Genomic DNA, 27,518 nt, shown 5'->3' with positions numbered 1-27,518 from the left:
CTTCAACCAACAGAGAATAGTGGAATTGACATTATGCTATATCTGAGGCTAAGTTGCAAAAAAGCAATGCATCTTCCTTTTTGTCTGCTGGAATGACTAGCTCTAGAGCTTTGTGGCATCATGTGAGAAGTGCACCTATGGCCAGGAAGCCATGCTTTGAGGAAGCCCAAGCCCTGTGGGGAGACCATGTGTAAGCACTAGAGTCTACAGTTCCATCTGAGCCGAGCCTTAGAGTCATCTGAGCCCTGGTGCCAGACTTGTAAGTGAAGAAGCTCCAGAAGTTCTGTCCCTGGCTGTCAAGTCACCTTTGCATCTTTCCAGCTGAACCCCTAGACATCATGGAGCAGAAATAAGCTGTCCCCAACTGTGCCCTGTCCGAATTTCTGATTCACAGAATCCATGAACAATAAAATGATTGTTTTATGCCACTAAATTTTGGGGATGATTTATAATCTAGCAATAGTTGACCTTTTGTCAATGAGTTAATTCCTACCTGTCTCAGCTTAAGTTGTAACTTCCTCAGAAATTCTTCTAGGCTCCAGAACCCCCAACTAGATCAAGTTCTGCTACTATAAACATCTTTTATTTCTCTTTATGTCTAAACAGCAATTTCCTTTTTTAAAAAAAGGTCATTTAAATGTATGGTTTGTTCAAAGAGGTTGAAAACAAATATATACCATGTCTATGATATACAGAGCTACTTTTTTTTCCATTTATTTATTTTCAGAAAAACATTATTCATTATTTTTTCACCACACCCAGTGCTCCATGCAAGCCATGCCCTCTATAATACCCACCACCTGATACCCCAACCTCCCACCCCCTGCCACTTCAAACCCCTCAGATTGTTTTTCAGAGTCCATAGTCTCTCATGGTTCACCTCCCCTTCCAATTTACCCAAATTCCCTACTCCTCTCTAACGCCCCTTGTCCTCCATGCTATTTGTTATGCAGAGCTACTTTTTTAAAAAGATTTATTTCTTTATTTGAGAGAGGGAGCACCAGCAGGGATAAAGGCAGAGGGAGAAGCAGCCTCCCTGTTTAGTGGGGAGCCTGACACGGGACTCGATCCCAGGATTCCAGGATCGTGACCTGAGCCAAAGTCAAATAAACGCTTAACTGACTGAGCCACCCAGGAGCCCTCAGAAGCTACTTTTAACAGAAACCGGTTCTATCCTCCCTTTTTAATAAATACAGATATCAAAATAATCCTAGTCATAAATTCTCCCAATATTTTATTACGAAAAGTTTCTAACATATAGGAAAGTTGAAGAATTTCACAGTAGACACCCATATACCCACCACTTAGATCCTACCACTGACATTTTACTGTATCTATTTTATATCCCAGTCACCTATTACTCTATTCATTCTATTCCAGTAGTCTCACTATTTTTTGGATATATTTCAGAATAAATAACAGATATTGGTATACTGTCCCCTAAACACTTCAGCATGCATATCTCTTACTAGAGTTCAATATTTGTTTTTATTTTGAGATCAACTCTACCTACAATAAAATTCAGAATTTTCACTGAATCTTGACAAGTGCATACACCTGTGTAACCAAAACCCCTACTCATAGGGTAACTGCACTTTTTACATGGCAGCCCAGGGCTCCAAAGCACACAAAAGAGAGAGGATGCTGGGCCACCAGGTGGAAATTGTATCACCCTTTCTAATCTGGTTTAGAAACTTAAAGCAGGGTCATTTCCTCTGTATTCTATTTGTTGAGGCAGTCCCCAGAGTTCTACCTAGTTTCAGGGAGAACGACACTGACTCTATTTCTTAATGGGAAGTGTGTCAAAGAATTTACAGACAAAACAACAGGTTTTTCAAAAGTCCAGACAGGTGATGTCCAGACAGGTGAAGCTAGATGAGAGCACCTGGGAATGAATACATACAGTTAAGGCCAGGGACCTGGGATATCCTCAAGTGACAGGCTGGGGCAATGACAAGGTGGGGCAATGACCAGAGAGGTGAGAAGAATGGTGGGGCACTGGGAATAGGGGAAGGAAGTGTTTCAAAGAGGGAGGGATGAGCACGCCGAATGCTGCTGTGGGCTCAAGCAGGCTGCGGACTGAGGGCTGACCATTGTCCAGCACTCTGATGACCCCATTAGCTTCATTAGCCCAGAACACAGCCCTTTGGTTTCAGCTGAGTCAGGAGGATCCGCTTCTTGAGCTGAGAGTCAACTAAGGTGAGTCTCAGTCTTGCCTGAAATCTGGCCTGGAACCGCTCCCCCTCTCCGGACCTCAGAGAGGATTCCTCAGAGGGGAAACGGGAAGAGATTTTGTGCCAACGGTCAGTCGGGAACTACAGTGGGGGTGGGGCAGGGGGTGGATTGGGGCGGGAGGGAGCTATTTCTCTAAATTAGCGTGACTCTCAGCCTTCCCTGAACAACTTTCTCAGAGACAATCAGTAACGTGAAAAAAATAATATATTGTATTGGGAAAAACACAATTTGTACAATTCAATGTTGTCTGGTCTCAAGAGAAACTCCTTCCCTCTGCAGATGCCTTCCTGGGGACCTGGGGGGGCGACCTGGTTGGAGAAGACCAAGTCCCTGGGTCTTCAGTGTACTCCAGTAAGAGGCATAGTTGGGCGTCCACTTTCCTGCAAAAAAAGCCAGGATAGTAGAGGCTCAGGTTATGTGCTCAGGATTGGAGTTTGGGGTGGTGGATGGCTCGGGGAACGGGGTGTTGTATATCCCGGCGACGGTCACCTTTTCTGGCGTCTCAGCTCGGCCCTCTGAACTCTCAGCAACTGAAGTACCGGGTCGTCCTGGAACTCGCTGCCGTCAGAGTCTAGGGAGAAAAGAGCGAGCGCCAGGATGTTGACTCGTAAGGTGCTGGACTGCCGTCCAGATCCGCGCAGCCACGCACATCAGCTCACCTTCCGCCTCCTCTAGAAGTCGGGCAGCCTGGTAGAGCAGATCTTCTGAGGGGGCGTGGCCAGCAGCAGACGAGGGAGCAGCCGCTGCCTCGAGAGACCCCGCCTTGAAGGAAGGGGGCGCGGCCCTGGCGCCAGGGAACGCCTCCTTAGCTGGAGTGGGCGGGACCTTGGGCGCTGGATACCCAGCTTCAGCCAAGGGAGTGTCTTTGTCTTTCCTAGGCTCCCACACCGCTAGGGGGAGCGTGGCCTTGGCTTTCGGAGACTCGGCTTTAGACCGACTTGGCGGAGTCTGTGCCTTGGGAAATTTTGATCCAGATAGAGGGGGCGTGACCTCTGAGCGAGGTGGCGCAATCTTGGTTTGGGGCTGTGTGGCTTTGACTTTCAGAGATTCACCCTTGGGTAGAGATGGGCTCTCAAGGTGAGGGGGCGTGTCCTCCAGGCCGTCCGGGAAGAGTCGAGCTGATACTACTTGGCCCAGGGCGCCTCTGAGCTGGGGACCAGGCCCCTCGTCAGCTGCCACGACTGCCCCAGCCGACTCCTGGCGCGGGGCTCTGCTACTCCGAGGCTTGGAGCCCTGCCTCTCCGGCTGGGCCGGGCAGCTCGGAGCAGGAGTGGGCGGGTCCTGGGGGGCGGTTGGGGGCGGGAGGGTGGAGGCGGTGGGTGCCGGGGTGGAGGCGGGGGGCAGGGGTGTGGCAGCCAGAGCCACAGGGGTTGACGGCGCGGGAGGAATGGCCCCGAGAGATACCCAGGGACCAGACTGCGGGGCCCAGAAGAACCCATGGGGGCTGGGACCCCAAAGGATGTGTGGAGAGAACCCTGGGGGAACAGAAGGTCTCTCCATATAGAAGGCCTCCAGGGGCCCAGGTCGGGCCACACTGGCCCAATGTGGGACGCAGGGAGGCTGGGTTCCCAGGGAGCCGAGAGTCTCTGCAGGGGCAGAAAGGGCCTGTAAACAAATGCGGGCAGGGACGGGAGAGGGAGGAAAAGGGCAGAGGGTTCTTCAGTTCCCTTCTGGCTTCCCCTTCCTCCAACTTCCCTTAGCATCCCTCCCTCCAGCCCCCTCAAGCTCCCCACCTCATTCCCCAACCCTCACCCCTACCCTCCCCACCCCTACCCCCCCACCCCCAGCTCTCACTGGAGTGGTGAGGGCAGGAGTCTGGGGTAGTACCCAGGTTCCATCACCCTGCCCTCCTCGAGCCTGAGCCCGAGCCCGTTCAAGCTTCCGCCGCTGCCGCCACTGGTATAGAATGTCATCCTCTGGACGCAGGGGTGCCTGGGAGGAGACCTGGGCTGGCGCAGGGATGGAGGCAGGCACTGGTGTTGCTGTGGGGTAAGTAGAAGGAGGAAGGGTAAGGCCACGCACGGGCTGGTGTGATGAGCAAACCAAGGACAGCCTGTGAATACCCCCTCTGACTGTACCAGAAAGGTATTCAGACAGGCTCTCCAGATAATGTCCCAGCTCCTCTCCCAAGCAGGAATCGAGAAAGGGGGCAGAGTCAGAGGCAAGAGCACTCATGGGCTTCTTAACCTGTCGTCATTCAGTTCTTTATTCATCAGCAAATATTTATTGAGTTCTTCCTATATGCCAGGCACTGTTCTAGACATGGTGTTCACAGCAGTGAACAAGACAGATTCTCCAGAATCTGCCCACTTCTCCCCCTCTTGACTGCCATTTCCTGGGGCCAGCCCCACAGCAGGGTCTTCTCTGGTCTACTTCTGTCCTCTCGATCTGTCCTGTCTAACCCCCCACACCCCTCCACACCCACTGCAGCCAGAGGGAGCCTGGGAACATCTGAGTCAGGTCAGGGCCCTCCTGGATTGGAACCCTCCCCTGTCTTGGTAAAAAGCAAGCTTTTGCATTTGTGCTTCCCACTGCTTGGAGTGCTGTTCCCTCCTGGATGCACACGGTTCCATCCCTCCCATGCTTCAGATCTTTACTCAGATCTTTATTCAGATCACCTTCTTAGTGGGGCCTTCCCTGGCCAGTCTATTTAAAACTGCAACAACTGGGACGCCTGGGTGGCTCAGTTGGTTGGACGACTGCCTTCGGCTCAGGGCGTGATCCTGGAGTCCCGGGATCGAGTCCCACATCGGGCTCCCAGCTCCATGGGGAGTCTGCTTCGCTCTCTGACCTTCTCCTCGCTCATGCTCTCTCTCACTGTCTCTCTCTCTCAAATAAATAAATAAAATCTTAAAAAAAAAAAAAAAAACTGCAACAACTGCCAGCCCATATCCTCTTTCCTGTTCCAGGTTCCTTCTTAGCTCTTTCTGCCTTCTAACATAATCAGTGTGGTACTTCTTTGCTTACTTCTCTCTCCCTTTGCAATGCCAGCTACCCAAGGGCAGTGATTTTCGTCTATCTGACCATCACTACATCTGCAGTGTCAAGAACAAGGCTGGTGCCATCAGTATCTGGGCATAAATGCCATAGGAACTATTTATTATATTGAACTGCAGGGTCCAGGGATACAGCAGTGACCCAGGGGAGGGCCATAGGCTGTCCTCAGTTCAGTGGGGCAAATGGACATCATCTCAGCACCCAGAGCCTAACTTCATCGGTCAAGATCAGTAGGACTCTTGTCTCTATGAAGCCCCATCATCTGATGCTGCACAGAGAAGAGGGTGTCATCCTGGATGTTTCTCTCTCCCACTCCCTTCTATTTCCTGTGACTCTACTTCCAAAGCTGGCCCCTTCCCTCTACTCTGTTCCTTAGGCTCTGGCCCAAGAAAAACTAACAGCATCTCTCATGGTGGGCCAGTGGGGCGGCGGGGGGTGGGGGGGGGTGACAGTAGCCAGAGGGAGTCTGTTAATAACCCAAGAAAGATTGAATCCCTCCCTGCTCAGAACCCTCCCATGGCTCCCCAGTACTCAGATAATGACCAAATGCCTCCCATGCTTCCATAGCCCAGTGTAATCTGACCCCTGCCAATCTCTTCCACCTGACCCCATACTACTCTCAAACACCACCCTCCCCCGCCTTTTCTAGTCCATTATCTGCACCATGCTCCCTTCCACCTTAGGTCCTCTGTATATGCTGCAGGGGTGTTGTCCCCACCTTTGTTGTTCAGGTCTCCACTTAGCACCTCTTCCAAGAAGGCCTTCTCTGACTTCCCAGCATCACCATCCTCTCTTACAGGGCCCTCATTTCTGCTTACATTTCACATGTGTTTGTGGGGTTACGTGGCTACTTTCTGGCCCACATGTCCTATGAGGACCATGAAGGTGGGACCACACACGGCTGTTTCACTGTGGAATCCCCAAGTCCCCTGCCAGGGCCTCATCCACAATAGATATTCAATGCTTTTTAGATGAAAGGATGAGTAAATTTAAAGGACAACTCACGAAGTAGATACTAGCTTTATCCGCATTTTGCAGATGAGAACACCGAGGCTTAGGAAGGAGAGGTGAATGAAAGGTGAGGTAAAGCTGAAAAGAAGCAAAGAATCAGACAAGCGAGAGCTCTGCCAGGATCACATACCATGCAGGTGCACCTGTTTTCTGTGCCTGCCTGTCCCCATTCACTCGAACCCCATGAGACATGGACAGGATCTGTCCTGTGCACCACTGCGTCCCAGGACCTGGCCATGGAGTAACAGTAATCCAGGTCCATAATCCCATCTCTGAAATCTGAAGACTTCAGGTGGCTGGAATTAGGAGTTCAACAATTTGCCTGCTTCAGCGAAATCACATCATACGTCCAGCACCAGCAGAGGGCTGGCTCGGTGTCCTAGACACATTAGTATTTGGTTGAACAAGATGAAATTGTCCATACTCAACCATCTTTTACTAACAAGGACAAGTTTCCTGTGGTTCAAGGTAACACAGTCATAGCAAAAAGTATGTCTATTCACCCTCAGTGAGATACAGAGAGATGATAAACAGCCTTCATATTCTTTTGGTCAGATTTTGCTGTCCAAGCAGGTACGGGGTCAAATGAGGAAAAAGCCTTCAGATTTTGGAAATTTGTGTTCAGAACTGCAAACAGGAGGCAGAGAGAGAACCTGCCATGTTAACAACTGATGCTGTGAGGACTGTGGCAGGAGCTCCCTGTACCCTCAACTCATTTATTGCTGATTTAAAACTTGGAGAAACAGAGAGGCCCAGAGTGGGTAGATGTCAGAGCTGGGATTCACATCCAGTCTCTTCTCGATCCTTGCCTCAGAACTTACCATGTGCCTTGGGGTCAGAGCCCTTACTGAAGTCAGGGGTGAAGGTCTTGGAGAAGGGAGAAAGGCCATCAGAGCTGACTGGGAATGAGGAGCTGCTGGTATCGCTAGGGCTTAGTGAGGAGGCAGAGATGGATGCCTTGCTGTAAGGAGAAAGCACAAGCAAGGCAATAGGGGTCTCAGAGACGGTGCGAGGGCCCTGGAGCTGGCCGGGGAGTGGGAGGGCATGGGGGGCAGGAAAGGCACCTACCTGCGTCTGAGCAGCCTGGCAGCTCTGCTCTGTAGGCTCAGTGTCTCCAGGTCCAGCAGGGACGAGTTCCATGTGTTGAGGCTCTGCGAGGGAAGAGGGATTAGAGGCTAGCTCCATCTTAAAGGGTGCTGGGAAACAGACTTTGGACACAAGACCTGGAGTACAGGTCTGTGTTACAGCTGATAGGCTCACATGCTGGTAAGCCATCTAAGGAATCCACTCCTCCTCCCCAGGGAAGGGGGACCCAGTTTTCCTCTGGGGATTCACACCCCTCCTTGTAGTCATTATTGTGGGAGAAGGGTGGACCCCACCTTCCTGACCAGGCCTGGCTAATCACAACAGTCTGTCCTCTGGTTCCACAGCAACTGGCTCAAAGATAAATGAATAGCAAAAAAAAAAAAAAAGAATGAATGAACTAGAGTAAGCTCTGGGGCTCTGGATGGAACTACTGGAAAATGCTCCTCTTTCCACTAAAGTGATTATGTAAGCTAGAAGCCAAGAGTCACTGGGGTCATGTTCACTACTTCAAGGGGAAAGCCTGCCTGAGACTGAGCCCAAGAGGAACAGAGAGTCAAGAGAGTCAAGTTCCTCTTAAAACCATTCAAACACCTCAATCCAGCCATGCCTGAAAGCATATACATTTAGATTTCTTGATTGCATGAGCCAACAAATCCTCCTTTTTTCTTTAAGCTTCCTTGAATTGGGGATTGACTTTGTAATTCTATCCTAGGGCTGGTGGTATCAGTTCAGGTACACAGGGAAGAAGGTAGATGAGAATATATATCACCTGCTTCATTTCCTCAAGGGGAGCCACAGCCTTAGCCTGAGATGCACTGGCCACCTTGGCAAGAATTGGGACTGCTGTGCTGGGTCTTCCTTCTGGTTCATTGGCTCCTGCTGAGAAGCCCCAGTTGATTTTTAGGGAGGCATGGGGAATGTCTCCTGGGGGCACTGATCAGGAAAGGTTTTAGGCCGGCAGTGGACAGGACTGAAGCTGGTACCTGCAGCAAGTTGACTGCTGGTGTCTGGAGATTCAGGCCCGAGCCACCAAAAGTCAGCTGGGGTTGGGCCTGCAGGCTGGCGCTCCTCTCGGCTTGTGGGCTGAGCCTGACGGAACCGGTTTATGTACCTGTGAGCATCCGAGAATGGGAGGTGGGTGAACGAGGAGAGCCAAATAATAATAATAGTAACAATAGCGATGTTTATCAGATACTTTGGCAGTGCCTAGTGCTTGTCCCTCAACATCTGTTCTTACAGAGTAATGCAGTATTATATAAGACTGTATAATACTAGGCCCATAGCCACTCTTCCGCAGATGCATTTCTCAGAGGCCCCTACAGTTTTATGGCCCCATAACGAAGTTCTTGACCAGTAGGGTTTTGAGATGAGGAGATGTGATTCTGGAAAGTGGATGTGGTTGGGAGCCATTCTGGTCCATAAAGGAAAGGGCAAAAACCTAGTGATGGGAGGCAACAAGACAGGAAGCAAACCGTGTCCCTGACACCTGAGCCAGGGGCTGCCATATTGGCCTTTGTTGCTTCTGCCTGGACTGTTGCTTGAGGGAGAAATAAATGCTCTCTTGATTAAGCCACAAGTAATTTGGGGCTGTTTGATAGAGCAGCTGAACTTGGATGCTACAAATCCAAGGGCTCACTATGTGATAGCACTGGTTCTAGATACTTTATAGACAGTAACACATTGAAAGCTTAAAACAGCCCTAGGGGATATATGCTGTTAATACCCCCAATTTACAGATGAAGAAACTGAGGCCCAGATCGTACAGAGGGTAAGTGGCAGAGCTGGGATTTGAACCCAGGCAGCCTACCTCCAGAGCTCTTAACAGCACACATAAAGTGTGGTCCTAAAAGTATTGCATAAACAACTCTTGCTATGGTGATAATTATGGGATGCCTACCCCCTCCTGATCCAAACCCTTCTCTCCCCCAGGGCTGCTGGGACTTACTTGGCCACCACGGACTCCCTGCTGTCGACCAAGGTGGGTGACAGAGAGGTTCCCATCTGTCCTTCAGTGGTGTTGGGCGGGGAAGGGCTTTCTGAACTGGATGGCCAGGACTCTTCAAACAGTTCAGAGGAGTTGGGACCTGTGGCCAGAGCCTTCGGAGCTTCTGCGGGCCTGGACCTCTGGGACCTGGATGGGGTCAGGGTCTAAGATAGGGAGGTAGGGAGAGAAGAAAGTGAGGGTGGACAGGTCATCCCTGTAGGGGAATGAAGGCACACATGAAGTTTGTCTTAGTTGAGTCGAGAGGGGAGGAAACATATCCCACAATGGTTTTGACTTAGAGTGACTGGGGGCTACAACAGGGGGTCCAGATGACAGAAGACTGGGTGAGGGCAGAGCCATGGGGAGGGGAGGAGGGACTGTCTCTTAATCTCTCACCCCTGTCTCTCATCACATGTCCTCCTTCCCGCTGGTTGTCACTCCCTCACCACTGGGCTCACACACAGCACTCTCTATGGAGTGTCCTCACCTTGGTGTGCCAAGTCTGGCTTCCGGATGGCCAATAGTGGCTTTGATCCAGGGCAGTATCCTCAAGGGGGTTGTCTTGGATGGAGAAAACTGGCAGACTGCAAGAGGAGAGTGAGTTTGCCAGGCAGAGCCTTCCTGTTTGGGGGGTTGTGGGGTGGAGTTAGGTTTCAGGTTTGGGAAGAGGAGGGGAGAACCAGATTACCATTCCCATAGATTCCAGGAAGAGATGAACTATAATTCCCATGAAGCAGCGCTGCACATTCAAGATAATGATACTAGAGGCTCGATTACCCACCAGCCCTTGGGGGCAGTCTCAGAAAACCAAGAACTGCCAACTGGTGGTTCTTAAGCCTGAATCCAATAAAGGAGCCTTTTAAAAATACAGATACATGGTCCTTACCCCAAGCCGAAAAGAATCATAATATCTGGAAGCGGGCTAGTATCTGTATCTCTTTCGCACCGTCCCAGGGGATTTCGACGTGGAGCTCGGGTTGAGAACCACGGCTAACCCCTTACACTGTACATTTACCATAAAGTCCTGGGTACACTAAGGTGTAAATGGTAAAAGGACTACAACCCCCAACAGCAACTGGGCTCCGTCTAAGCAATAAAGTTAAAAACCAACACCCACAGGAATCTGGGGCAGTTTTAAAATTCAGAAATTTAACTCCCAAGATGACACTGGACACCCGTGGAGGAAAACGAAAAGCCCTTGGAGCCACTTGGAAAGCGGAACGTAAGACGCAATGGGACCCCGAGATGGTGAAGTCCAAAGCTGGCGCTGCCGGCGGATGTGGAGCATCTTGGGAGTCGTAGTTCCAGTGTGGTTTTAAAAATAGAGACTCCGGACCTTAGCAAATCGGACCCGACGCTGTGTTCATCTCACCGTAGGTCCTTTCCAGGCTTCCTGGGGTCTCCGGGAGAAGGATCGGCCTCACCTGCAGTCCATCCAGCTGCTCCCTGGGCGCTTCCGCCAGCTCCGCTCCCTCACTGGGTTGAGCCTGCGTGCATCTTTGTTGCTAAGCAATGCCTGGCCAGGCCAGTCCCTCTCTCGGAGTGTCCGCGCGGGAAGAGAGCGGCCTCCAGGGCGACCAATGATGGAGGAGAAAACAAAAGTAACTGGGAAGAGGCCAAAGGGAGATGTCGCACAACTGGCCGTACCTTCGGACTGACTGAGAGAGCGTGTTTGATTGGAGAACCGCAGCGCGTGGCAGTAATTGGCAAGCCTGTGAACCAATGGGAAGGATCCGAGGGTGAGCTCGCGGTTAGGAGGGGTCATAAAGTACTCTCTCTTTCCAGCCCTGCCTTATAGCCACTCCCACTTTTGCTGCCGAAAGCTTGTCTGGACTCCAAAGTAACCACCGTTTCTCGTGTACAGAGCAATCGGGGAGTCTGTCGCCTAACTGCCGCCCCTCCATCAGTCGCGCCAGCCAACCGGTCCCGCGGAGTCATTAACCACTTCCCGTCTTGCTGTAGGAGCAGCTGGTTGCGCTAAGTGCCAGGCCTGGGCTCCTAGCCGAGGTGGTGGGATCAAAACGAGCTATTTCGGGCCCGGCGCGCGGCCCCTGGGGGGCCAGCCTGGACTGTTCGTGCCCGCGCCCTCTGGCCGCTGCTCACCTGGCAGACCCCGCTACTCTGCTCACCCGAGGCTGAGTCAGAGGCCCCGAATTAGGCCCGGCTTGCCGGGGGGCTGGGCCCAGCGTTCTGCTGAGATGGGAGTCGGGTCTGTTCTCTGTCCTCCTGACAGCCTGGCCGGCTACCACATTCCCTGTACCCAAGAATCTGCTTTTAAGACCGCCGTCTGCGTCATCCCCAGGGCTGCCTACGGGGCGGGAGTGAATTAAAGGGACTGCGAACTCTGCGGTGGGGTTTTCGGGCCCTGGGTCCCAAATGCTGCTCCGCCTCCTCAGCCTTAGTTTCCCCTTTGGGAAAGCGGGGGATCACCTCTCTGGCATCCAGCAGGCGCTTAATAAATGGCCAAGTCATTGTTGGGCTTTCTAAATAAGGCTCTATTAATGGCCGGGGCTGGCCGCTGTCCCAATGTCCCCGGGCGGCCCGCCGAGGGGCGGACACAAGGCGTACTATAAGAGCTGCTGCGGCGCACGCAGGGGCACTGCGGAGCCTAGGGGCGGCGGCGGCGGCGGCGGCGAAGCAGGATGGAGATCCCCGTGCCTGTGCAGCCGTCTTGGCTGCGCCGCGCTTCGGCCCCGTTGCCCGGGCTTTCGGCGCCTGGGCGCCTCTTCGACCAGCGCTTCGGCGAGGGGCTGCTGGAGGCCGAGCTGGCTGCGCTCTGCCCCGCCTCACTGGCCCCCTACTACCTGCGCGCACCCAGCGTGGCGCTGCCTACCGCCCAGGTGCCAGGCCTGGGGGAGGGCGGTAACTCGACCACTTGCAAGGCTTGGGGCCCCCGGTCATCCCCAAGGGGCGGTGAGGAATGTCCCCCGACTTTGAGCCGGGTGGAGAGTCCGGCCACTCAAGAGGGGCTTCCAGAGTTCCTGAGTACGGAATCTCACAGGCCGGATTACTAAGGCGGGTGGGAGGCCCCTGGTCATCTGAGGAGGGTCTCAGCTCTGAGGGGCTGGAATGACTGAGTCACGGAGAGGGTGGGGCCATCACTCGGAGGCGATCTTCGGTGACTCTGAAGGGGGCTGATGACCCGGGAAATCTGGGGAAGAGGGGGCGCTCAGTTACTCTGAAGGGCATGGGGGTTCCCAGGGGCTCCTGAGGGGAGGGAATGTTTTGTCATTTCTCGGGGAAGAATTTGGAGACTGTATGTGGTGACCCTATGTCTCCTGGAGAGACAGAGGGGAAGGGTCCTGTGACTTGAGAAAGAGGGGGGCTGGCTACTCTGAGAAGTTGGGGGGAGAGTACTGTAACTGTGGAGGGCGTAAGTGGCCCTGTGACTCCAGTGGGAGGGTAAAAAGACGACACTGGAAGCTGGGGGAAGAGGCATCTTGTCAATTTCTGGTGGGGGGGCATTGGTGTGCAGTAAGGGCATCAGGAGTTCTGAGGTATAGGGGACTGGGGATTCTGTGTCCAAAGGACACTCTGACACTGGGGGAGGGGGCAGGCCTTACCCTGTGAGAGCGGAGGTCCCTGACCTTGCAGGCGAAGAGGGCCTCATCTCTCTGGATGAGAGAATCTCAGTGATTACAGGGGGACGGGTGATAGCAGTTATTCTGGGTGAAGAGATCCTCTGCGGCTACAAGTGGGAAAGGGGACTGCCCAGTTTCGGAGGCCTGAGACAGGGGCAGCCCCAGAACCGATGGGGGAGGGGCTCTGTTGGCTCCTGGGGGCCTCGCCGGGGTGATGACAATCGGGCTGTGCTTAGGTCCCGACGGAGCCTGGGCATTTCTCGGTGCTGCTGGATGTGAAGCACTTCTCCCCGGAGGAAATCGCCGTCAAGGTGGTTGGCGACCACGTGGAGGTGCATGCGCGCCACGAGGAGCGCCCGGTGAGCCCGCTGGCAGGGGTGGGGCCAGAATGCGTAGGCGGGACCCGCAGGCCGGAGGGGCGGAGCATCCATGGGGAAGGGGCGGGGCCACTCAAGTCCCCTCTCTCTTCAGGATGAGCATGGATACATCGCGCGCGAATTCCACCGCCGCTACAAATTGCCGACTGGCGTTGACCCTGCCGCCGTGACGTCCGCGCTGTCCCCTGAGGGCGTCCTGTCCATCCAGGCCGCACCCACAACGCCCCAGGCCCCACTGCCGCAGCCGCAGCCGCAGGCTGCTGCCAAATAGGCGTCATGCCTGAATCCCGGGAGCCGCCTCAGGCCCCCTCTTTTAAAGCCAACCTGACTCCGCCCAGCCAGATGTCCCCAGCGCGCCAAAACCACCCACCCAGTCTGGGATCCTACCCTGACACTTCCCACGTAGACCCTGCCCTGGTAACGTAGATCATTCCACCGACACTCCCATTCTCACACCCCCTCCAGTTTTCAAACTCCTGACATCTCCCTAGATTCCATGCCCTGGGGTACAACCTTCAGCCTGTAGTCTCCTGGCCCCATTTTCTTGGCATGTAAACCCACTCAGAACTCCCTCCTCTGCTTCCTTCTGACTCATCTATTAAAACATCTCCACATCGCAGCATTTTAATCCTCTTCCCTCTCCAACACTGGATTATGGTGTGGCTAGCCCTGCCCCCACCCCAGGCCAGTCAAGCATAATCCCTCTCCACCCCTTGAATATCCAGACCATCCAAGGCCTGGGCCTTGAGATTCTGGATCCTTCCCCTCAGTCCAACTGGACAATCTACTCTCCCCCACCCATCTTGTGACTTAAACCCCCAGCCAGCACCCTCTCCCAGACTCTTGAACCCCTTTTCTGACCCCCACCCCACCCTTGGACACCTATTCCAGGCCCAGCAGGACCCTCAACCTCAGACTGCAGATACCCTAAGCCCCATTCCCAACTCTAACCAGAACCACTCCCTCCACCCAGTCATTCTGTCTTAATTGCCAAATCATCAGCCACACAGCACACGTAATCCACCTTTCACATGCCCTGCCCCCATTTCCCAAGATCCAACCAGGCAGCCACTTTTGCTTTGGTATCCCACAATCCTTCTCCCTCCTTGAATTTCCTGTCACCCTTAACCATTCCCCTCAATAAACGTGCTAGAGCTACACCAACTGCTTTATGTCTGGGCTGGGAAATGCGGGCTGGAGAGAGCGGAGGTTGGTGTGAAGGTGTAGGGAGGGGATGTTTATTGGGGGGATGTGTGAAGAGCAGGGAAACATCACTGTCGCTCATACATCTCCCGGAGGATCTTCATGCTTTCTGAGTACCGAAGCTGGTTCCGATGAGATGCCTCCTTCCACCTGTGGTGGGGGTAGAGAGGCAGAGGGAGGACTTAGCAGCTGGGACAGAAGCCATGGGGGTGCAAACAGGTTCAGCAACGCTCACCTCTGGCGGATGCGTTTCCAGCGCTGCATGTTGCGGTAGATGAGTGTGGATGGTGAGGGCTCAGGCTCGGAGGGCTGCGTGGACAGGGAGGCCAGGCTGGGTTAGCCATGCCCAAGCCCTGTACCACTGCCCCAGAACCCTGAGCCAGCCTGCGTACCCACCTCATCATCAGGGGTGCCCTGGGTCTCAGGCTGCAGGGGGGATGGAATTCGGGACCTGCAAGCATCTCCAGGCGGCCCGGGGGCTGTGGGTGGGGGCAGCTTGTACACATCACGACTCTTGCTGTTGGTGACCTCCGAACTCTGGGGACACAAGGGAACCCATGCCAGGGCCAATAGAGTTAGGGAAGAGGGCCAGCAGTACGCACTTCACTCCTCCTGCCCTTCCCAGTGACAGCAGACACAAGGGTCTCACTGGAGACCCGTCTTAGGAGCCATGCCAAAGAAATGTCTCTTCGGGGATCCCTGACTCTATTCTATCCAGCCCAGGGACCCCCAATCACTCCTACCCAGTCCAGTAACCCTCATCTGCCACCCTAGGCAGGTGGCTACACCTGGTTGCAGTAAGGACCCCTGTCAAGCCCCCCAGCTTTGGGGAACCTCTAATCTTGGAGGTCACATCTACCTGCCCCAGGAAGCCCTGTCCCCTCCCCCTGGCAGGCCAGGTGGTTGTATCTGTCTGCTTTAAGGAGTTCCATCCACACTCTCAGCCAAACGGCTCACATCTGTGTGCTGCATCGGATCCAGCAAACACAGAGACCTGTGCCTGCCTATCCTACCAGCTTTGGGAGAGGACACCCTTCACCATCTCCCCACTGGCTGCCCGGAGGGGGCCCGCCGCATGTCCAACCTCCTCGTCCTCAGGCAGCGGGCGTAGTGGGGAGCTGGGGGAGCGCTCACGCTCGCGCACTGAGGGGCTGTTGCGCATCCAGGCTCGGCAGATCGGGTAGAGTGGGGTGTTCTCGCTGAACTGAGCCAAGTCCACACTCCGGTCAAACAGCTTGATCACATATGTGTCTAGGGTAGTGGGAGGGGAAGGCGTGTGACCATCCTCACACAGCTCCCCGACCCAGCCGGCCCTCTAGGGCCATAGCCTACTCACTGGATCGCTGTGGCCCTCCCTCAGCCAGCCCGTCATCCATCTCCCTCCTCTTCTTCCTCCGCTGGTGGGGGAAGCGGGCTGATGGCCTGTGCGGGGCAAGAGAACATCAGGACCAGGGCAGGGGCTGGCGACCTCCTGCCAGTGAGTGGGCTGGGGCCCCTGCCACCTTACCGTTTGCCAGAGGCTGCAATGGAACAATCCCTGTGTGGAGAGACAAGATGTCAGCAGGCTGACCCTCAAACAAACCCCCGCTCAAAACCACCCAAAGGGTGCCCTGGGGAGACTGAGATGCTCACGTGGACACCCCCCACCCCGACCCCTTAGAGCCTGCATCCCGCTTGAGCCTCCAGGGCTGTAGATGGCAACCAGGAGGGGACTTGAGCTTCTGCTGCCACAGGGTCTCTGTACACATGGGCTGGTTACAAGTATGGTGGAGGAAGCTTGGATAAGGGAGGAAGCAGTCTCACACAAATTCTCAGATTCAGATCCCATCCACAAAACTTACTTGTTGTGGGTGTCCGAGGGGGTTTTCCCAGCTTCTTCCTCCAAACGCTCCCTGGTAGCAGGAGAGAACTGTGGGCTCGGGGTTCCCAGGGCCAAGTGGGAAGACAGAGTGGCTTTTCCATTGGGCTCCCTGCTCCCTAAGTCAGCCTATGGGGCCCTACCCAGATGCACCCAGGACCGGAGAGAGGGTCCAGTGTGCCAGGACCTCCAACCCCCAATGACCTGGCCAGATCCCAACCTGTCCATGTGGCTCTTCTCCAGCAGACACTGCAAAACAGCATCAAGTTGGTTCCGGGCCTTGGCCATCTCCAACTCTGGGGAAGAGGACAGCGAGCAGGAGTCAGTGCCCAGGTCCAAGGCAGGTGGGAAGCCAACTGGACTGGGGAAGGGCATGTGTATCCAAGCCTCCAGCCAGGCCCAGGCATGCTGAGAGGGGGCAGTGGGCAAAGACAACTGATGTGAAGAGCAAAAGCCCCGGGTCCCAGGGCTGTCCCACATGCTCACATGTGACAAAAGTCAAGTCACCTTACCTCACTGAGCCTGTTTCCTTATCTTGAAAATAGGCCTCCCAATGCTATCTAACTGCAAGGAATATTCTGAGATTTAAATAAACCTATGGTGTATATAAATCTCTGAGCAACATGTAATAATAATAATAAAGTTGTACATATGTGCCAAGAATGGTTCTAAGCACGTCTCACCTGTTAACCCTGTTATATTTTCAAAATGACTCTGGCAGGTAGATATGTCTTATGTACGATGAAACTGAGGCACAGAGAAGTTAGGCTACTTGCTCAAAGTCACACAGCGAGGCAATTTTAGGGCTGAGGATTTGCACACAGGCCATCTGGTTCTACAGCCGAAGTTATAAGGCAGAGACTCAAAGTGGGTGCAGAATCTAGCCCCCCAGATGTATTTTGTTTGGCTGACTTTTGTTTTATTTGGTGTTATTTTAAATCTGAACTAAATCTGAATGGACAACACTTAATAATTTGGAGACTAGGGGCACCTGGGTGGCTCAGTGGGTTAAAGCCTCTGTCTTCCGCTCAGGTCATGATCCCAGGGTTCTGGGATAGAGCCCCTTATTGGGGGAAGTGTCTCTCTACTCAGCAGGAAGCCTGCTTCCCCCCACCCCCCACCTGCCTCTCTGCCTACCTGTGATCTCTGTCAAATAAATAAATAAAATCTTTAAAAAAGAATAATTTGGAGACTGCACCTAAAATATCCATTTTTGGCAGGAAATGACATCTGGGCCCACCTTCCTGCATTCCTGGCTCTGTCCGCCTGTGTGTTTGCCTGCCCTCATCATAGAATTTAAGGAGGTGATGATGTTATAAATATTCTCCTCTCACCCTTGTGGGGTGTTTATTCTCTTCTTCCAGCCAGTACCTAGCATCACTCTGTCCCAATGCTCAAAGCCTGGAAGGACACTTGGGGACATGCTTTGCCAGCTCTGGGACAGGGAGACACAGGGATTCCCAACATCACTGAGGAGAGACATGGTGGGAGTGAAGGGCTAGAGGCAGTTCAGAGTCTAGCAAAGAGCCCTGGGCAGGAGCCAAAGCATTGATCATACCCACATCTCTTTCCCTAGCCCCTGCTTCTCTCCTGAACCTTAGACCTTGGGATCCCATGGTCTCCTAGATACCTTTCCCTGAACATTCCCTCGGCCCTTACCATCTACTGGGTCCCACACTAGCTTCGGGGCCTCTCTAAACTTTATCCCTTTTCCTGGGCCATTTCGGGGTAGTCCCACGGCCCCCCAATCCCTCCTTGGGCCTCATAACAGACACCTCTTACCCTCCTCTACCCCAGCCCACCAACCCCAGGGCCTGTCCACTTGGCCTCCTGAGTGTCTCTCCACATACCCCCTCCGTACCCCGGTCTTCTCCCTTACTTCTCCTGGGCTCCCAGCCTCAATCTCCTCCTCTGATCTATCCTCCACAACATAGCTAGAGGACTCTTTGGAAAACCAAACCAAACCTGATCCTCTCCTGCTTAGAACACTCTACAGCTCTGCAGAGCCCCGGGACTGAGCTCTTCCACCCAGTGTTCACAGGCCTCCGTGCCTACGCCTGCCCCAACCATTATTTGTGGCCAGGCCTTTACTCTTCCACCCACGGTTTTGTTCTCATTTGGGGGGCATTTTTAATAACTTGCTCCTCAGTTCTGAACCCTCCCTTGGCTCCCCAATTCCCCTCTAAGCAAAAGCCCAAGTCCCAACTTGGGGCCACAAGATCTGTTCCCTTCCCTCTCGCTCTCCGCTGTCATCCCCTCATGCTCCCTACCTCACTCCCTCTGCTCCAGCCACACTGGCCTCCATACTTGTCCTCGCACGGGCCAAATCAGTTTTCCACTTCAGGGCCTCTTCAGAGCTGTATCCTTGATCTGATTTGCTGGTCCCTCACCTACCCTCATGGCTCTCTTCCTCATCTTGTCAGATCTTACCTTCTCCTGTTTCGTTTTTATTACCTCTTATACCATTTAACACCCTACACATCATTTTACTCTTTTTGGGGGGTGGGTGGGTGGAGGAGGGGTCTGGATTCTGTGCTACTAGCCCTCAACATGCCAGTCCTGGTTTCCCATCAACTCGGACCCAACTCAAAATGACTTCCTCTCTCTCAGCTTCGGTTTCCCCATCCACCACATTTCCTACTTCCTAGGATTATTGGGATACAGTAACGGCCAAGATTAAAAGCTTCCCTGTACTTCAGGCTCTGAGCACAATGCTTGACCTTTGCTGTTAATGACCAATGCTGGAAATAGGGAAATTGAGGCAGAGCCAAGACGAGTATTTTTCAGAGTTACACGGCTCGGGGTCCCCATGTCTCACCGCACCGAAGAGTCTGAGCCACCACCATTCAACCTCAATGCTACCTTGAGTACAAACCGGAAGGGTATGAAGATGGCAAGAATCGTCCCATGCCTGACAGCGATAGTCAGATGGGTGGCAGGAAAAAGTTGCGTGGTCCGTCTTATGGCGATAATCCTGTCTTTCGGAGCTCCCATACCCCGATCGGTCGCCCTAAAAGCCCCCTACCTCGGAGTCCTCACCTGATTTCTCGACTTTCACCTTCACCGGGAACATGGTTTGGGTTTGAGGTGTGGCTAACTGGGTCAGAGGAGCCCAGAAGAGCCCAGGTTCACAAATCAAGGCTGAAGGCAGACGGGAAGAAGTCAGATAAGCTTTGTGTGCGGCCAATCCTCGGCGCTGAGCAGTGTCCGGCGGCGACCGCCACTGCAGCCGCCACCTCCTCCAGTTTCCCTTCTGTGGGCGGGCCCCTTCGGCAACTGCTTATTTCCATTTGTCAGTGCAACCGTCGATCTCATCCCTGACCAATTGACAGCTGCAGTCATCGGCTCCCAGGTCTAAGTCCCACCTTTCTGAGGTCCCGTTTCCGGAAACAAACCAACGGCATCCCGGAGCGCTTCTTGGGAGGTGTAGTTCCAGCTCCCAAACACGCAGCCAGAGTAACGGCGCCTGCGCCGCGCGAGGCACTGTGGGTGATGTAGGACCAGGGCTTCGCGAGGCCTCTCGGAACTCGTAGTGTTAGAAGCTTTGAATAGCACGAATTTAGCTGTTGACGGGGTTTATTTAACCGTGGGAGCCCTTTTTGTCCCTGAGGAAGAGAATTCTGGAGTTAGGCCGGTTTCAATCTTACTGAGCACTCGCTAAGTGCCATCTACCTGTTAATCTCTCTTCAGGCACCTCATTTATTTAGCAAGTATTTGTTAGCGTGTCAGGCACTCTTCTAGGTACTGGGAACACAGCACTGAACAAAACAGACAGAAGCTCTTCCCGTAATTGAGCTTATATTTTAGAGGATGTGAGATTACAAGAAACAAGTAAAACATATTAAATGAAATGTAATGAGAAAGGATAAACACTGAAGGCACATTGGGAGTACCAAAGTAGGGCTGAATTTCAAAGATGGTCAAGGTGCTCGCTTCGGCAGCACATATACTAAAATTGGAACGATCAAAGATGGTCAAGGAAGCCCTCTCTGATAAAACTCTTGGCTATATCTAATGCTGCAAGCAACATCCTCAGAAAACGGGAAACTTCCATTTACCACATACGCTTTGGCTCAGGTAAATTCTAGGAGATAGCACTGATATCCAAATTTCTGATGAGAATACTGAGACCAAGTGAGAAAGTAGTTTTCAAATTCATACACCACCAGCACAGGATAAAGGCCTCTAGCAATGCCAGCAATAATCCTTAGTTCTGCATCTGTAAAATAGGGTTCCAGAGCAGGAAAGTTCCTATTTCAGAGGGTGCAGAGAATGAAGGACTGCACATATGTGTGAAGCACTAAGCCTGGCACAAGGTGGGCATTAAATACGTATTTCTGAGTATTAATAACCATTTTATGTTTCAAAATCCAAAAGATCCAGGAAGTCAATATAGAGAATTAGAGTCCTTTATTGGGGGATGTCAGCAAAGAACACAGGAAATGGGAACAAGTCTTGGGGTTTGAGAGTGAGCTTAGAGTAGAGGAGCCCATCCTGGGCGAATGAGCAGGTCCCAGGCCTGTACAGAGGAAGTTATCAGGGGGTACCCAGGGGTATGGTGAAGGAGAGGTAGTCACCAAGGGCGCCCCAACGGGGCCGGTAGATCTGGAAGATGGTGATCCAGGTGGTGAGCACAATCACCCAGAAGAGGAAGCCCACAGCTGAGCGCCAGACATCTGCAAAGGAACAAGAATGGATAAAGTTGGCCTCCACCTGACCTCTAGTCTCCAGCCCCGCCCCCGCCGCGCTGGCCCTCTCTTCTGGAGCCCCGAATCCTGAAACCTCCATCATTCCCTCCCAACATCTAATGGCCTCCCTTCATCTGTACCCTGGACTCACAGCCTTTGATTTGGCTCTGCTCCGTGTATGCTGGAACAAGGAAGGCCTCTCGGAAGAACCAGAAGATGTTGACCAACCAGAGAAAAGGCAGGAAAGCAAACCCACCTAGGAGAAAAAAAACCAACCTGAAACGTTAGGCAGTGAGGATCCTCCTCCTAACCTCTCCCCGCCCCAACTCCCACCTAGAGGACAGAAGGCCGTCTCCCATACCCAAGTTCAAGTGGCGATCTCTGCTATCAGAGACGTAGAAATCCTAGCTCCCTCCCTAGGGCCCCCAAATCCCGACTCCTCATTCATCTCTTTCTCATGACCCAGAGTCCGGCCCAACGTCCCCCGTCTCTTGGGACCCAGAAGCTGAGGCCCCAGTTTCCTCTTTCCTTAGGTCCCAGGCCCTTCCTTTCCCAGGAGCTCGCAACCTCAGTCGCTTTATCCCTTAGACTCAAGAATCCAGGCCCCAGGCTCTCTTCCCTCTGGTGCTCTAGTCCGGTCCCCTCTTTTCTCCTGGGATCCTAGGAACCGGCCCTTACCCAGGTAGTACTTCCGGCACAGATTCAATTTTTCCTCGTTAGACACCCGCTCCAAGTTCATAGTGGCGCTGAGGCCGAGTCTTTCCGCGGGTCTGTAGAGCAGAGCCAAGCCTTGACCCCAAGTGACAGATGCAGGGATCGCGAACAACCACGCCCCTATTACGCAAAACGGAGAAAAACTGAAGGGTGCGTTTGCTGAAAGAAGGGTACCCCGGCCCCCACCAGCAAGCTGGCTGGGTTGAACGTTCTTCGCGTTTATTCGGGTGCGCGAACGGCCCCCAACTCACCAGTGCAGTCTATTTCCTCGCTTGGAAGCCTTTGCCACTTTCAACTCCGGAAGTTTTCGCGAGATACCGCAAGTGTCTCTGGAGTTTGTAGTCTTTTTAGATGCCGCAACGCTGCACGCATGCGCCTTCGGAACTCCAGGGGTGATTTTGCCGGGAGGGCGCAGGCCTCGAACCCGCAAGCGCAGTAGGCAGTTACAGAGCGCGTGCTGTGTCGGGAGGCAGCGACGAACTACACTTCCCAATGCGCTTAAGCAACGGAAATGACGTAAAGAGCAGACAGAGTTGGAGGGTTCGGGTAAAAATGGCTGAATATTTAGCTTCGATATTCGGGACTGACAAGGACAAGTGAGAACGGGCGCAGGGAGTGGCTCCTTGTGAGGGACAGGACCGGGACATTTGGTTCTCTGGTGGCTGGGGGGCGTTGGGCGGTGTTTCTGGGGTGTCCGGCCTCCCCGGCCCTCGGTTCACCTGTGTCTTTGCACCTCTTCCAGGGTTAACTGCTCTTTTTACTTTAAGATCGGGGCCTGCCGGCACGGGGACCGGTGCTCCCGGCTTCACAACAAACCGACTTTCAGCCAGGTGAGACCCGGCACGGAGCTTTGGGGGTTAACGCCTCCCGGCCAGTCCCCTTCTGTTGTCCGTCACCACGAGGTCCCGCCTTTTCCGGCTTCCTAAGCCCCACCCACCATCGGCTTTTTTCTTGTCGGGCCTCTGCAGGTTCCTCCCCCTCCTTCAGGCCCTTCTCCCAGGATCTTGGCCACGCCCCCGTACGTACAAATTAACACCGCTGGGCTGTCCCTGACTGCTAGGTGTCTCTTCTGGTTTCCTTAGGGGCAAGCATCGCTGATGCACTCAAGATGCTTAGGCTTCTTCTCTGTTGCCAAGTGTCACCCCTCAACCGTCATACCTCACCTCACCCCTTTGCACGAGCTCAGGCCCTGCCCCCTTTTTAAATTCTGTTCAGACCATAGTGCTGCTCAACCTGTACCAGAATCCACAGAACACCGCCCAAACCGCAGACGGCTCGCACTGTGAGTGAGGGACCGGTCTTGGGGGCAGGGCGGACAGGCTCCAGCAGGCCAGCCCCTGATTTCACCCTGCTCACCCCGCCCCCACCCAGGTCACGTGAGCGACGTGGAGGTGCAAGAACACTATGATAACTTCTTCGAGGTGAGGGTTGGCAAGGGATGGATAGAGTTTCCTGTAGAACAGCAGTTCAGCAGTTCAGCTGAGTTTCTCCTGGTCTTCCGCAGGAGGTGTTCACGGAGCTGCAGGAGAAGTACGGGGAGATTGAAGAGATGAATGTGTGCGACAACCTGGGGGACCACCTCGTGGGCAATGTCTATGTCAAGGTGCCTGCTGTCCCCACATGAGAGCCTAAAGGTGGAGGCATTTCAGTGCCTGGGCCACCTTTGAAGCCTCATAGCTTGAGGTCCATCACTAAATCCAGCCCGGCCCCAGAGCTGCTGACGAATCCCCTAAAGACTTTTGAGTTTGATTGCTGACACTGATCGACTTTCCCCTCAGTTTCGGCGTGAGGAGGATGCAGAGCGTGCAGTGGCTGAGCTCAATAACCGCTGGTTCAATGGGCAGGCTGTGCATGCTGAGCTGTCTCCTGTCACCGACTTTCGGGAGTCATGCTGCCGGCAGTATGAGATGGGGTATGGTAGCGGGGGGCTGGGATGGGCACCTGGAGTTCCCACACTCCTGTGTGTTGGGATGCTGTTATTGACAACGGCTTCGTCCATCCGTCCGTCCATCCTTTACCCAGGGAATGTACCCGCGGTGGCTTCTGCAACTTCATGCACCTGCGGCCCATCTCCCGTAACCTCCGACGTCAGCTGTATGGGCGGGGACCCAGGCACAGGTACCTCAGGACCAGCCTGTCCAGACAACTCATACCCTAAGGCCCTTAGACCCTGACATGGACCTCATCCTGTGCCCCCAGTAACAGCGTCTCTTTTTTGTATCCTAAGACTTGCTCTGAGCATCATCCAAAGATCAGCGCCTGAGTCTCAACCCCCAAACCAGCTGGAACTCCAAAGCCCCAAACCCAAGACCAGTCTGGATCTCCAGTCCCGGGATTGGTCCCTGAGAACCCCTCCTGATACCACTCAGCAACTCTGGTTACCTGCCCCATCCCAGAGCAGAGAGGCAGAGCTGGGGAACAGTGCCTCACTCCTTCCAGCTCTAACCCTCATCTCTCCACTCCTGTCCCCAGGTCACCCCCGAGGTCCCACACCGGCCACCGTCCCCGAGAAAGAAACCGACGACGTTCCCCAGACCACCGGCATGGCCGCTTCTGAGACCCTGGCTCCCTTGACCTCCACCCCTGACAGGCTTAAATGTTCCCAGCCAGGACCCCTCCTTAAAGCTCCCTTAACTCCCCAGCTCTATCTTCCCCAGGCTCCCGGGCTCCGTGATGTATCTTTTCAGTACAGGGTTCTTCTCTTACCACCCCTCCCCTAATAAAGCTCTGTATTGAGGGTTTAGAACCTATTAGCTTGAGCCTAGCTGTGGGCTGGAGTTTCCTTCCACCCCCGCATCTCCTCATGAAAGGGGAAGCGGGCTGGTCTCCGGCCACAACTTCTGCTGAAGAACTTCCAGCAACAGGTGGGAGAGCAGTAGGCTCAGGCCCAGGGCTCTAGAAACCCCTCAGTGGGGCGGGTTGCGGTGGGCACACCTCTGAGCTGGGAGTCTCAGCCCAGCTCTCAGGCTTCCCTAGAGGGAGGTGCCTGGTTGTGACAGGTTGGAGGATTCCCAGGCTCTCAGGCTTCTCTAGGGGGAGGTGCCTGGTTGTGACAGGTTGGAGGATTCCCAGCCCGGAGGGAGATTGGGGTTAGACAGCTAAAGTTTGTTTCCTGGGAGTTGAGTGGGAATCTCCAGAGGGCGCAGGCTGGGTCCTCCATGCCAGCTGTCCTGACATGGCGTTGGAAATACCTAATACTTAAGCTTACCATATGCCAGATTCTGTTCTAAGTACTTCAAGTAACGATTTTAATTCTTCACAATAAACCTTTAAGAGAGGTACTGTCATCCCATTCTAGGGATGAGAAAAGAGGTAAGGAAGATGGCAGAGATGGGATATCAATCCACTCGTTGTGGTCCCAGGCTCGTCATTCTAGCCATCTTGAGGCTTTTGTGGCCCTTCTGATAATGGACCAGGAGCTGGACTAGGAGCTGGGGGTAGATTCTTGTCTTCCAAAGGGGTCTGGGGATTCCATGCCCCCACATCACTGCTTCCTTCTTCTGCCTGGGTTTCCTGGAAAGTGTGACAGAGTCGCTGTGGTCGGAAGTCCTGTGGTCACGGCTCCCCAGGCTGCAGACCCTGCCCGGATGGGGCCCCTATGCCTCCTCCTGCCTGCCACGCTGCTCCTGGCCCAGGTGGTGCCTCGGGAGGCCTCCCAGCACTGCGGCCGCCTGGAGTACTGGAACCCTGATAACCGGTGCTGCAGCAGCTGTCTGCAGCGCTTTGGACCGCCCCCCTGTCCCGGTGAGGAGCAGGGACAGGGCATGCAGATGTTCAGGCCGAGCCAGCGGGTGATAAGGAGCTGGGGAAGGGACGAAGTTTGTGGGTTACTGCCCGTGGGGCTTGCTTCGGGGTGGGGGCAGCAGGCCTTACACAGGTAAGACGATATGGGGCTCCGCTTCTGATGAAAGGGATGGTACGGGGATTGCCTGTTAGGCCGGATCGCAGCAGTGTTCAAAGGCTGGGCTGAGCAGACAAATCAAGAGTGGGCGGGGCTTGGTGCCGGAGCGGGGTTGGGGTAACGGGGGGCGGGGCCTGTGGAGGCAGGGTCTGGAGACTGGCCGGGCTAGCCCAGGGAGGAAGGGTGGGCGCTTTGGTGATAGGTTGGGTTAGTAGAGTACAAGGGCTGGGGCCTGCTGGGATAGGACAAAGGGGAAAGGGTGTCGCTAGTGCAGGAGAGGAGTTCCTGGGCAGCTGTAAGCTGTAAGACCCTGTTTCCCACCAGACTTCGAGTTTTCGGAAAACTGCGGGCTCAATGATTCTGGCGATCACATGTCGCTCCCCTTCAAAGAATGTCCTTTTGGGCAGTGCAACCCCGACAGTGCGGAGCTATGTAGCCCCTGTGGCGGCGGAGCCACGGCCTCTGCTCCCGCGGGGAGCCGGAGCGGAACACAGCCCCGCTGCCCACAGGTGCTGGTCGGGCTCCTGCAGCTTGCTGGAGGTGGGGCGGGGGCTGGGGGCATGGTCTGGTGTTAGATGGGCGTGGTCTGGAGCAAGGGAGAGGGTGTAGCCCCACTGAAGAGAATTGGGCGGGGGCCATAATAGATCGGGAGACCTACCTGGGTTCAAGTTGCGGGGGCGGGGGGTAGCTGGATCAGGTGGGGATTTGGTCCCACTGAGGGTTAGAAGGATGGAAGGTTCAGGCTGAGGGGGCAGGAGTCGGGCATGCCTCCCACTTTACTCCAACCTATTTGCAGAGGTCGATCCCTCCCAAGGAGCCCTGCCCCCTGAAGTCTGGGAAACCAGATGTCCTTAGCTCCCAGGACCCCAGCCCATCACCGATTTCCAGTCTGTCGTGGACATCTGAGCGCAGCGTCACTCAGGTCTTGCCAAATTTTGCCCTGCCGGTCGTGCTGGTTTTCGTGGTGCTGGTTCTGCTGGTCACCTCAACAGTGGTCCTCCTGGTGGCCCAGTGGTGTCACCGCCAGGCAAAAGTTGTCCTCCATCCCTATCCTGGCTTGGTTTGCGAGGACACCAACATCCATACTCTCCTCTTCTCCCCGCACTCGTCCTCTCCAGCCTCCCTGGAGGCATCAGAGACAGGGGACTCACGGAAGGAGGTCGCTCTGGTTCCACTTCTGGGCAGAGGTTAGTTGGGGACATGCCAGGGAGGGAGGTGGATGGGAAGATTGCCCTTCCTCTCCCTCACCCCAAAATTTGTCTCCCAGAACTGCCGAATTTGGCCTCGCAGCCCCTGTCTCGCCTCCTGGATGAGCTGGAGGTGCTGGAGGAGCTGATTGTACTGCTGGATCCCGAGCCGGGGCCGGGTGGGGGGATGGCCTGTGGCACAACCAGACACCTGGCAGCGAGATACGGAGTGCCTGCTGCCTGGTCCACCTTCGCCTACTCGCTGCGGCCCAGTCGCTCGCCACTGCGGGCCTTGATTGAGATGGTGGTGGCAAGGGAGCCGTCTGCTTCTCTGGGCCAGCTTGGCACACACCTGGCCCAGCTAGGGCGGGCAGATGCGCTGCAGGTGCTGTCCAAACTTGGCTGAGCTGGGACTTGCCCAGCCTAGTCCTCAATAAAATTTCCCGTGAAATAAGTGTCCGTCGTCTCTGAGCCTCATTAAGGTGAGCTTTTGAAACAGTCTGAATTAGGCTGAGACCCAACAGGAATGCTCTTACTCCACCACACACACAGACCAGATAAGGCCTGAGGGGCCACCTAGAACCGGCCTCCTGTGCCTCTGGGCAGCCCGGGTCCTCCCCGAGAAACGGCCCTGCTACCCCTGGAGCAGCTCATCTGCAGGGAGCCTGACTTGGTTCTCACTGGGAACCGTCAGCA

The 27,518-nt window shown here is 54.4% G+C and overlaps 6 protein-coding genes across 9 annotated transcripts; 3 read left to right on the top strand and 3 right to left on the bottom strand.

Moving 5' to 3' along the window:
• Positions 1-1,071: 1,071 nt before the first annotated feature.
• PROSER3 (proline and serine rich 3) lies at positions 1,072-10,812 on the bottom strand. Its single transcript, XM_044256352.1, is given in 12 exon segments — positions 1,072-2,544; positions 2,546-2,615; positions 2,725-2,806; positions 2,895-3,840; positions 4,030-4,217; positions 7,065-7,204; positions 7,312-7,394; positions 8,099-8,205; positions 8,313-8,440; positions 9,275-9,477; positions 9,801-9,934; positions 10,686-10,812. Coding segments are annotated over 10 exon segments (1,872 nt in total). The 5' UTR covers positions 9,331-9,477; positions 9,801-9,934; positions 10,686-10,812; the 3' UTR covers positions 1,072-2,472.
• Positions 10,813-11,101: 289 nt separating this feature from the next.
• HSPB6 (heat shock protein family B (small) member 6) lies at positions 11,102-14,431 on the top strand. Its single transcript, XM_044256354.1, has 3 exons — positions 11,102-12,153; positions 13,131-13,253; positions 13,366-14,431. Exons 1-3 carry the CDS (start codon positions 11,956-11,958, stop codon positions 13,540-13,542), a joined length of 498 nt encoding a protein of 165 aa, XP_044112289.1. The 5' UTR covers positions 11,102-11,955; the 3' UTR covers positions 13,543-14,431.
• Positions 14,432-14,487: 56 nt separating this feature from the next.
• LIN37 (lin-37 DREAM MuvB core complex component) lies at positions 14,488-19,556 on the bottom strand. Its single transcript, XM_044256353.1, has 9 exons — positions 19,372-19,556; positions 16,553-16,628; positions 16,316-16,366; positions 15,982-16,011; positions 15,811-15,896; positions 15,559-15,725; positions 14,871-15,011; positions 14,710-14,783; positions 14,488-14,624 (listed from the first exon to the last, which is right to left on the bottom strand). The coding sequence occupies exons 1-9, from the start codon at positions 19,403-19,405 to the stop codon at positions 14,543-14,545; spliced, it is 741 nt and encodes a 246-aa protein (XP_044112288.1). The 5' UTR covers positions 19,406-19,556; the 3' UTR covers positions 14,488-14,542.
• A 1,169-nt stretch (positions 19,557-20,725) lies between these two features.
• Positions 20,726-22,087, bottom strand: PSENEN (presenilin enhancer, gamma-secretase subunit). Of its 2 annotated transcripts, none has more exons than XM_044256350.1 (4): positions 21,986-22,087; positions 21,699-21,854; positions 21,172-21,276; positions 20,726-21,008 (listed from the first exon to the last, which is right to left on the bottom strand). In XM_044256350.1, exons 2-4 carry the CDS (start codon positions 21,757-21,759, stop codon positions 20,869-20,871), a joined length of 306 nt encoding a protein of 101 aa, XP_044112285.1. In that variant the 5' UTR covers positions 21,760-21,854; positions 21,986-22,087; the 3' UTR covers positions 20,726-20,868. The 2 variants fall into 2 exon arrangements, with proteins under 2 accessions (XP_044112285.1, XP_044112286.1); XM_044256351.1 differs by having other exon boundaries at positions 21,699-21,790; positions 21,986-22,056.
• Positions 22,088-22,200: 113 nt separating this feature from the next.
• On the top strand, positions 22,201-24,493 carry U2AF1L4 (U2 small nuclear RNA auxiliary factor 1 like 4). Of its 3 annotated transcripts, XM_044256348.1 has the most exons (9): positions 22,202-22,330; positions 22,477-22,564; positions 22,950-23,016; positions 23,106-23,155; positions 23,239-23,337; positions 23,513-23,646; positions 23,757-23,852; positions 23,962-24,111; positions 24,207-24,393. In XM_044256348.1, the coding sequence occupies exons 1-9, from the start codon at positions 22,227-22,229 to the stop codon at positions 24,289-24,291; spliced, it is 873 nt and encodes a 290-aa protein (XP_044112283.1). In that variant the 5' UTR covers positions 22,202-22,226; the 3' UTR covers positions 24,292-24,393. The 3 variants fall into 3 exon arrangements, with proteins under 3 accessions (XP_044112281.1, XP_044112283.1, XP_044112284.1); XM_044256346.1 differs by having other exon boundaries at positions 22,201-22,330; positions 23,962-24,493; XM_044256349.1 differs by lacking the exon at positions 23,962-24,111 and having other exon boundaries at positions 22,204-22,330.
• On the top strand, positions 24,485-27,277 carry IGFLR1 (IGF like family receptor 1). The gene is made up of 4 exons (XM_044256345.1): positions 24,485-25,478; positions 25,960-26,144; positions 26,432-26,822; positions 26,903-27,277. Exons 1-4 carry the CDS (start codon positions 25,208-25,210, stop codon positions 27,226-27,228), a joined length of 1,173 nt encoding a protein of 390 aa, XP_044112280.1. The 5' UTR covers positions 24,485-25,207; the 3' UTR covers positions 27,229-27,277.
• Positions 27,278-27,518: the final 241 nt, after the last annotated feature.

This window comes from Neovison vison, chromosome 7 (genome assembly GCF_020171115.1).
Source record: "Neovison vison isolate M4711 chromosome 7, ASM_NN_V1, whole genome shotgun sequence".
NCBI lineage: Eukaryota > Metazoa > Chordata > Mammalia > Carnivora > Mustelidae > Neogale > Neogale vison.
Note: the sequence above shows the minus strand (reverse complement) of the source record. Positions and strands in the feature narration are given on the sequence as shown.

Excerpts from the sequence above, each read along its gene's own strand:
- PSENEN (XM_044256350.1), bottom strand. The coding sequence starts at position 21,759 with ATGAACTTGGAGCGGGTGTCTAACGAGGAAAAATTGAATCTGTGCCGG. Across the intron at positions 21,277-21,698 it reads GTGCCGGAAGTACTACCTGG|GTGGGTTTGCTTTCCTGCCT; the intron begins GTAAGGGCCGGT and ends TTTTTCTCCTAG. Across the intron at positions 21,009-21,171 it reads GCAGAGCCAAATCAAAGGCT|ATGTCTGGCGCTCAGCTGTG; the intron begins GTGAGTCCAGGG and ends GTTCCTTTGCAG.
- U2AF1L4 (XM_044256346.1), top strand. The coding sequence starts at position 22,227 with ATGCGCTTAAGCAACGGAAATGACGTAAAGAGCAGACAGAGTTGGAGG. Across the intron at positions 22,565-22,949 it reads ACAAACCGACTTTCAGCCAG|ACCATAGTGCTGCTCAACCT; the intron begins GTGAGACCCGGC and ends AATTCTGTTCAG. Across the intron at positions 23,853-23,961 it reads GGGCGGGGACCCAGGCACAG|ACTTGCTCTGAGCATCATCC; the intron begins GTACCTCAGGAC and ends TTGTATCCTAAG.
- LIN37 (XM_044256353.1), bottom strand. The coding sequence starts at position 19,405 with ATGTTCCCGGTGAAGGTGAAAGTCGAGAAATCAG. Across the intron at positions 15,726-15,810 it reads GGGAGGGCCACAGCGATCCA|ACACATATGTGATCAAGCTG; the intron begins GTGAGTAGGCTA and ends CCACTACCCTAG. Across the intron at positions 14,625-14,709 it reads TGGAAACGCATCCGCCAGAG|GTGGAAGGAGGCATCTCATC; the intron begins GTGAGCGTTGCT and ends CCCCCACCACAG.
- HSPB6 (XM_044256354.1), top strand. The coding sequence starts at position 11,956 with ATGGAGATCCCCGTGCCTGTGCAGCCGTCTTGGCTGCGCCGCGCTTCG. Across the intron at positions 12,154-13,130 it reads TGGCGCTGCCTACCGCCCAG|GTCCCGACGGAGCCTGGGCA; the intron begins GTGCCAGGCCTG and ends GGCTGTGCTTAG. Across the intron at positions 13,254-13,365 it reads CGCGCCACGAGGAGCGCCCG|GATGAGCATGGATACATCGC; the intron begins GTGAGCCCGCTG and ends CTCTCTCTTCAG.
- IGFLR1 (XM_044256345.1), top strand. The coding sequence starts at position 25,208 with ATGCCCCCACATCACTGCTTCCTTCTTCTGCCTGGGTTTCCTGGAAAG. Across the intron at positions 26,145-26,431 it reads CACAGCCCCGCTGCCCACAG|AGGTCGATCCCTCCCAAGGA; the intron begins GTGCTGGTCGGG and ends ACCTATTTGCAG. Across the intron at positions 26,823-26,902 it reads GGTTCCACTTCTGGGCAGAG|AACTGCCGAATTTGGCCTCG; the intron begins GTTAGTTGGGGA and ends TTTGTCTCCCAG.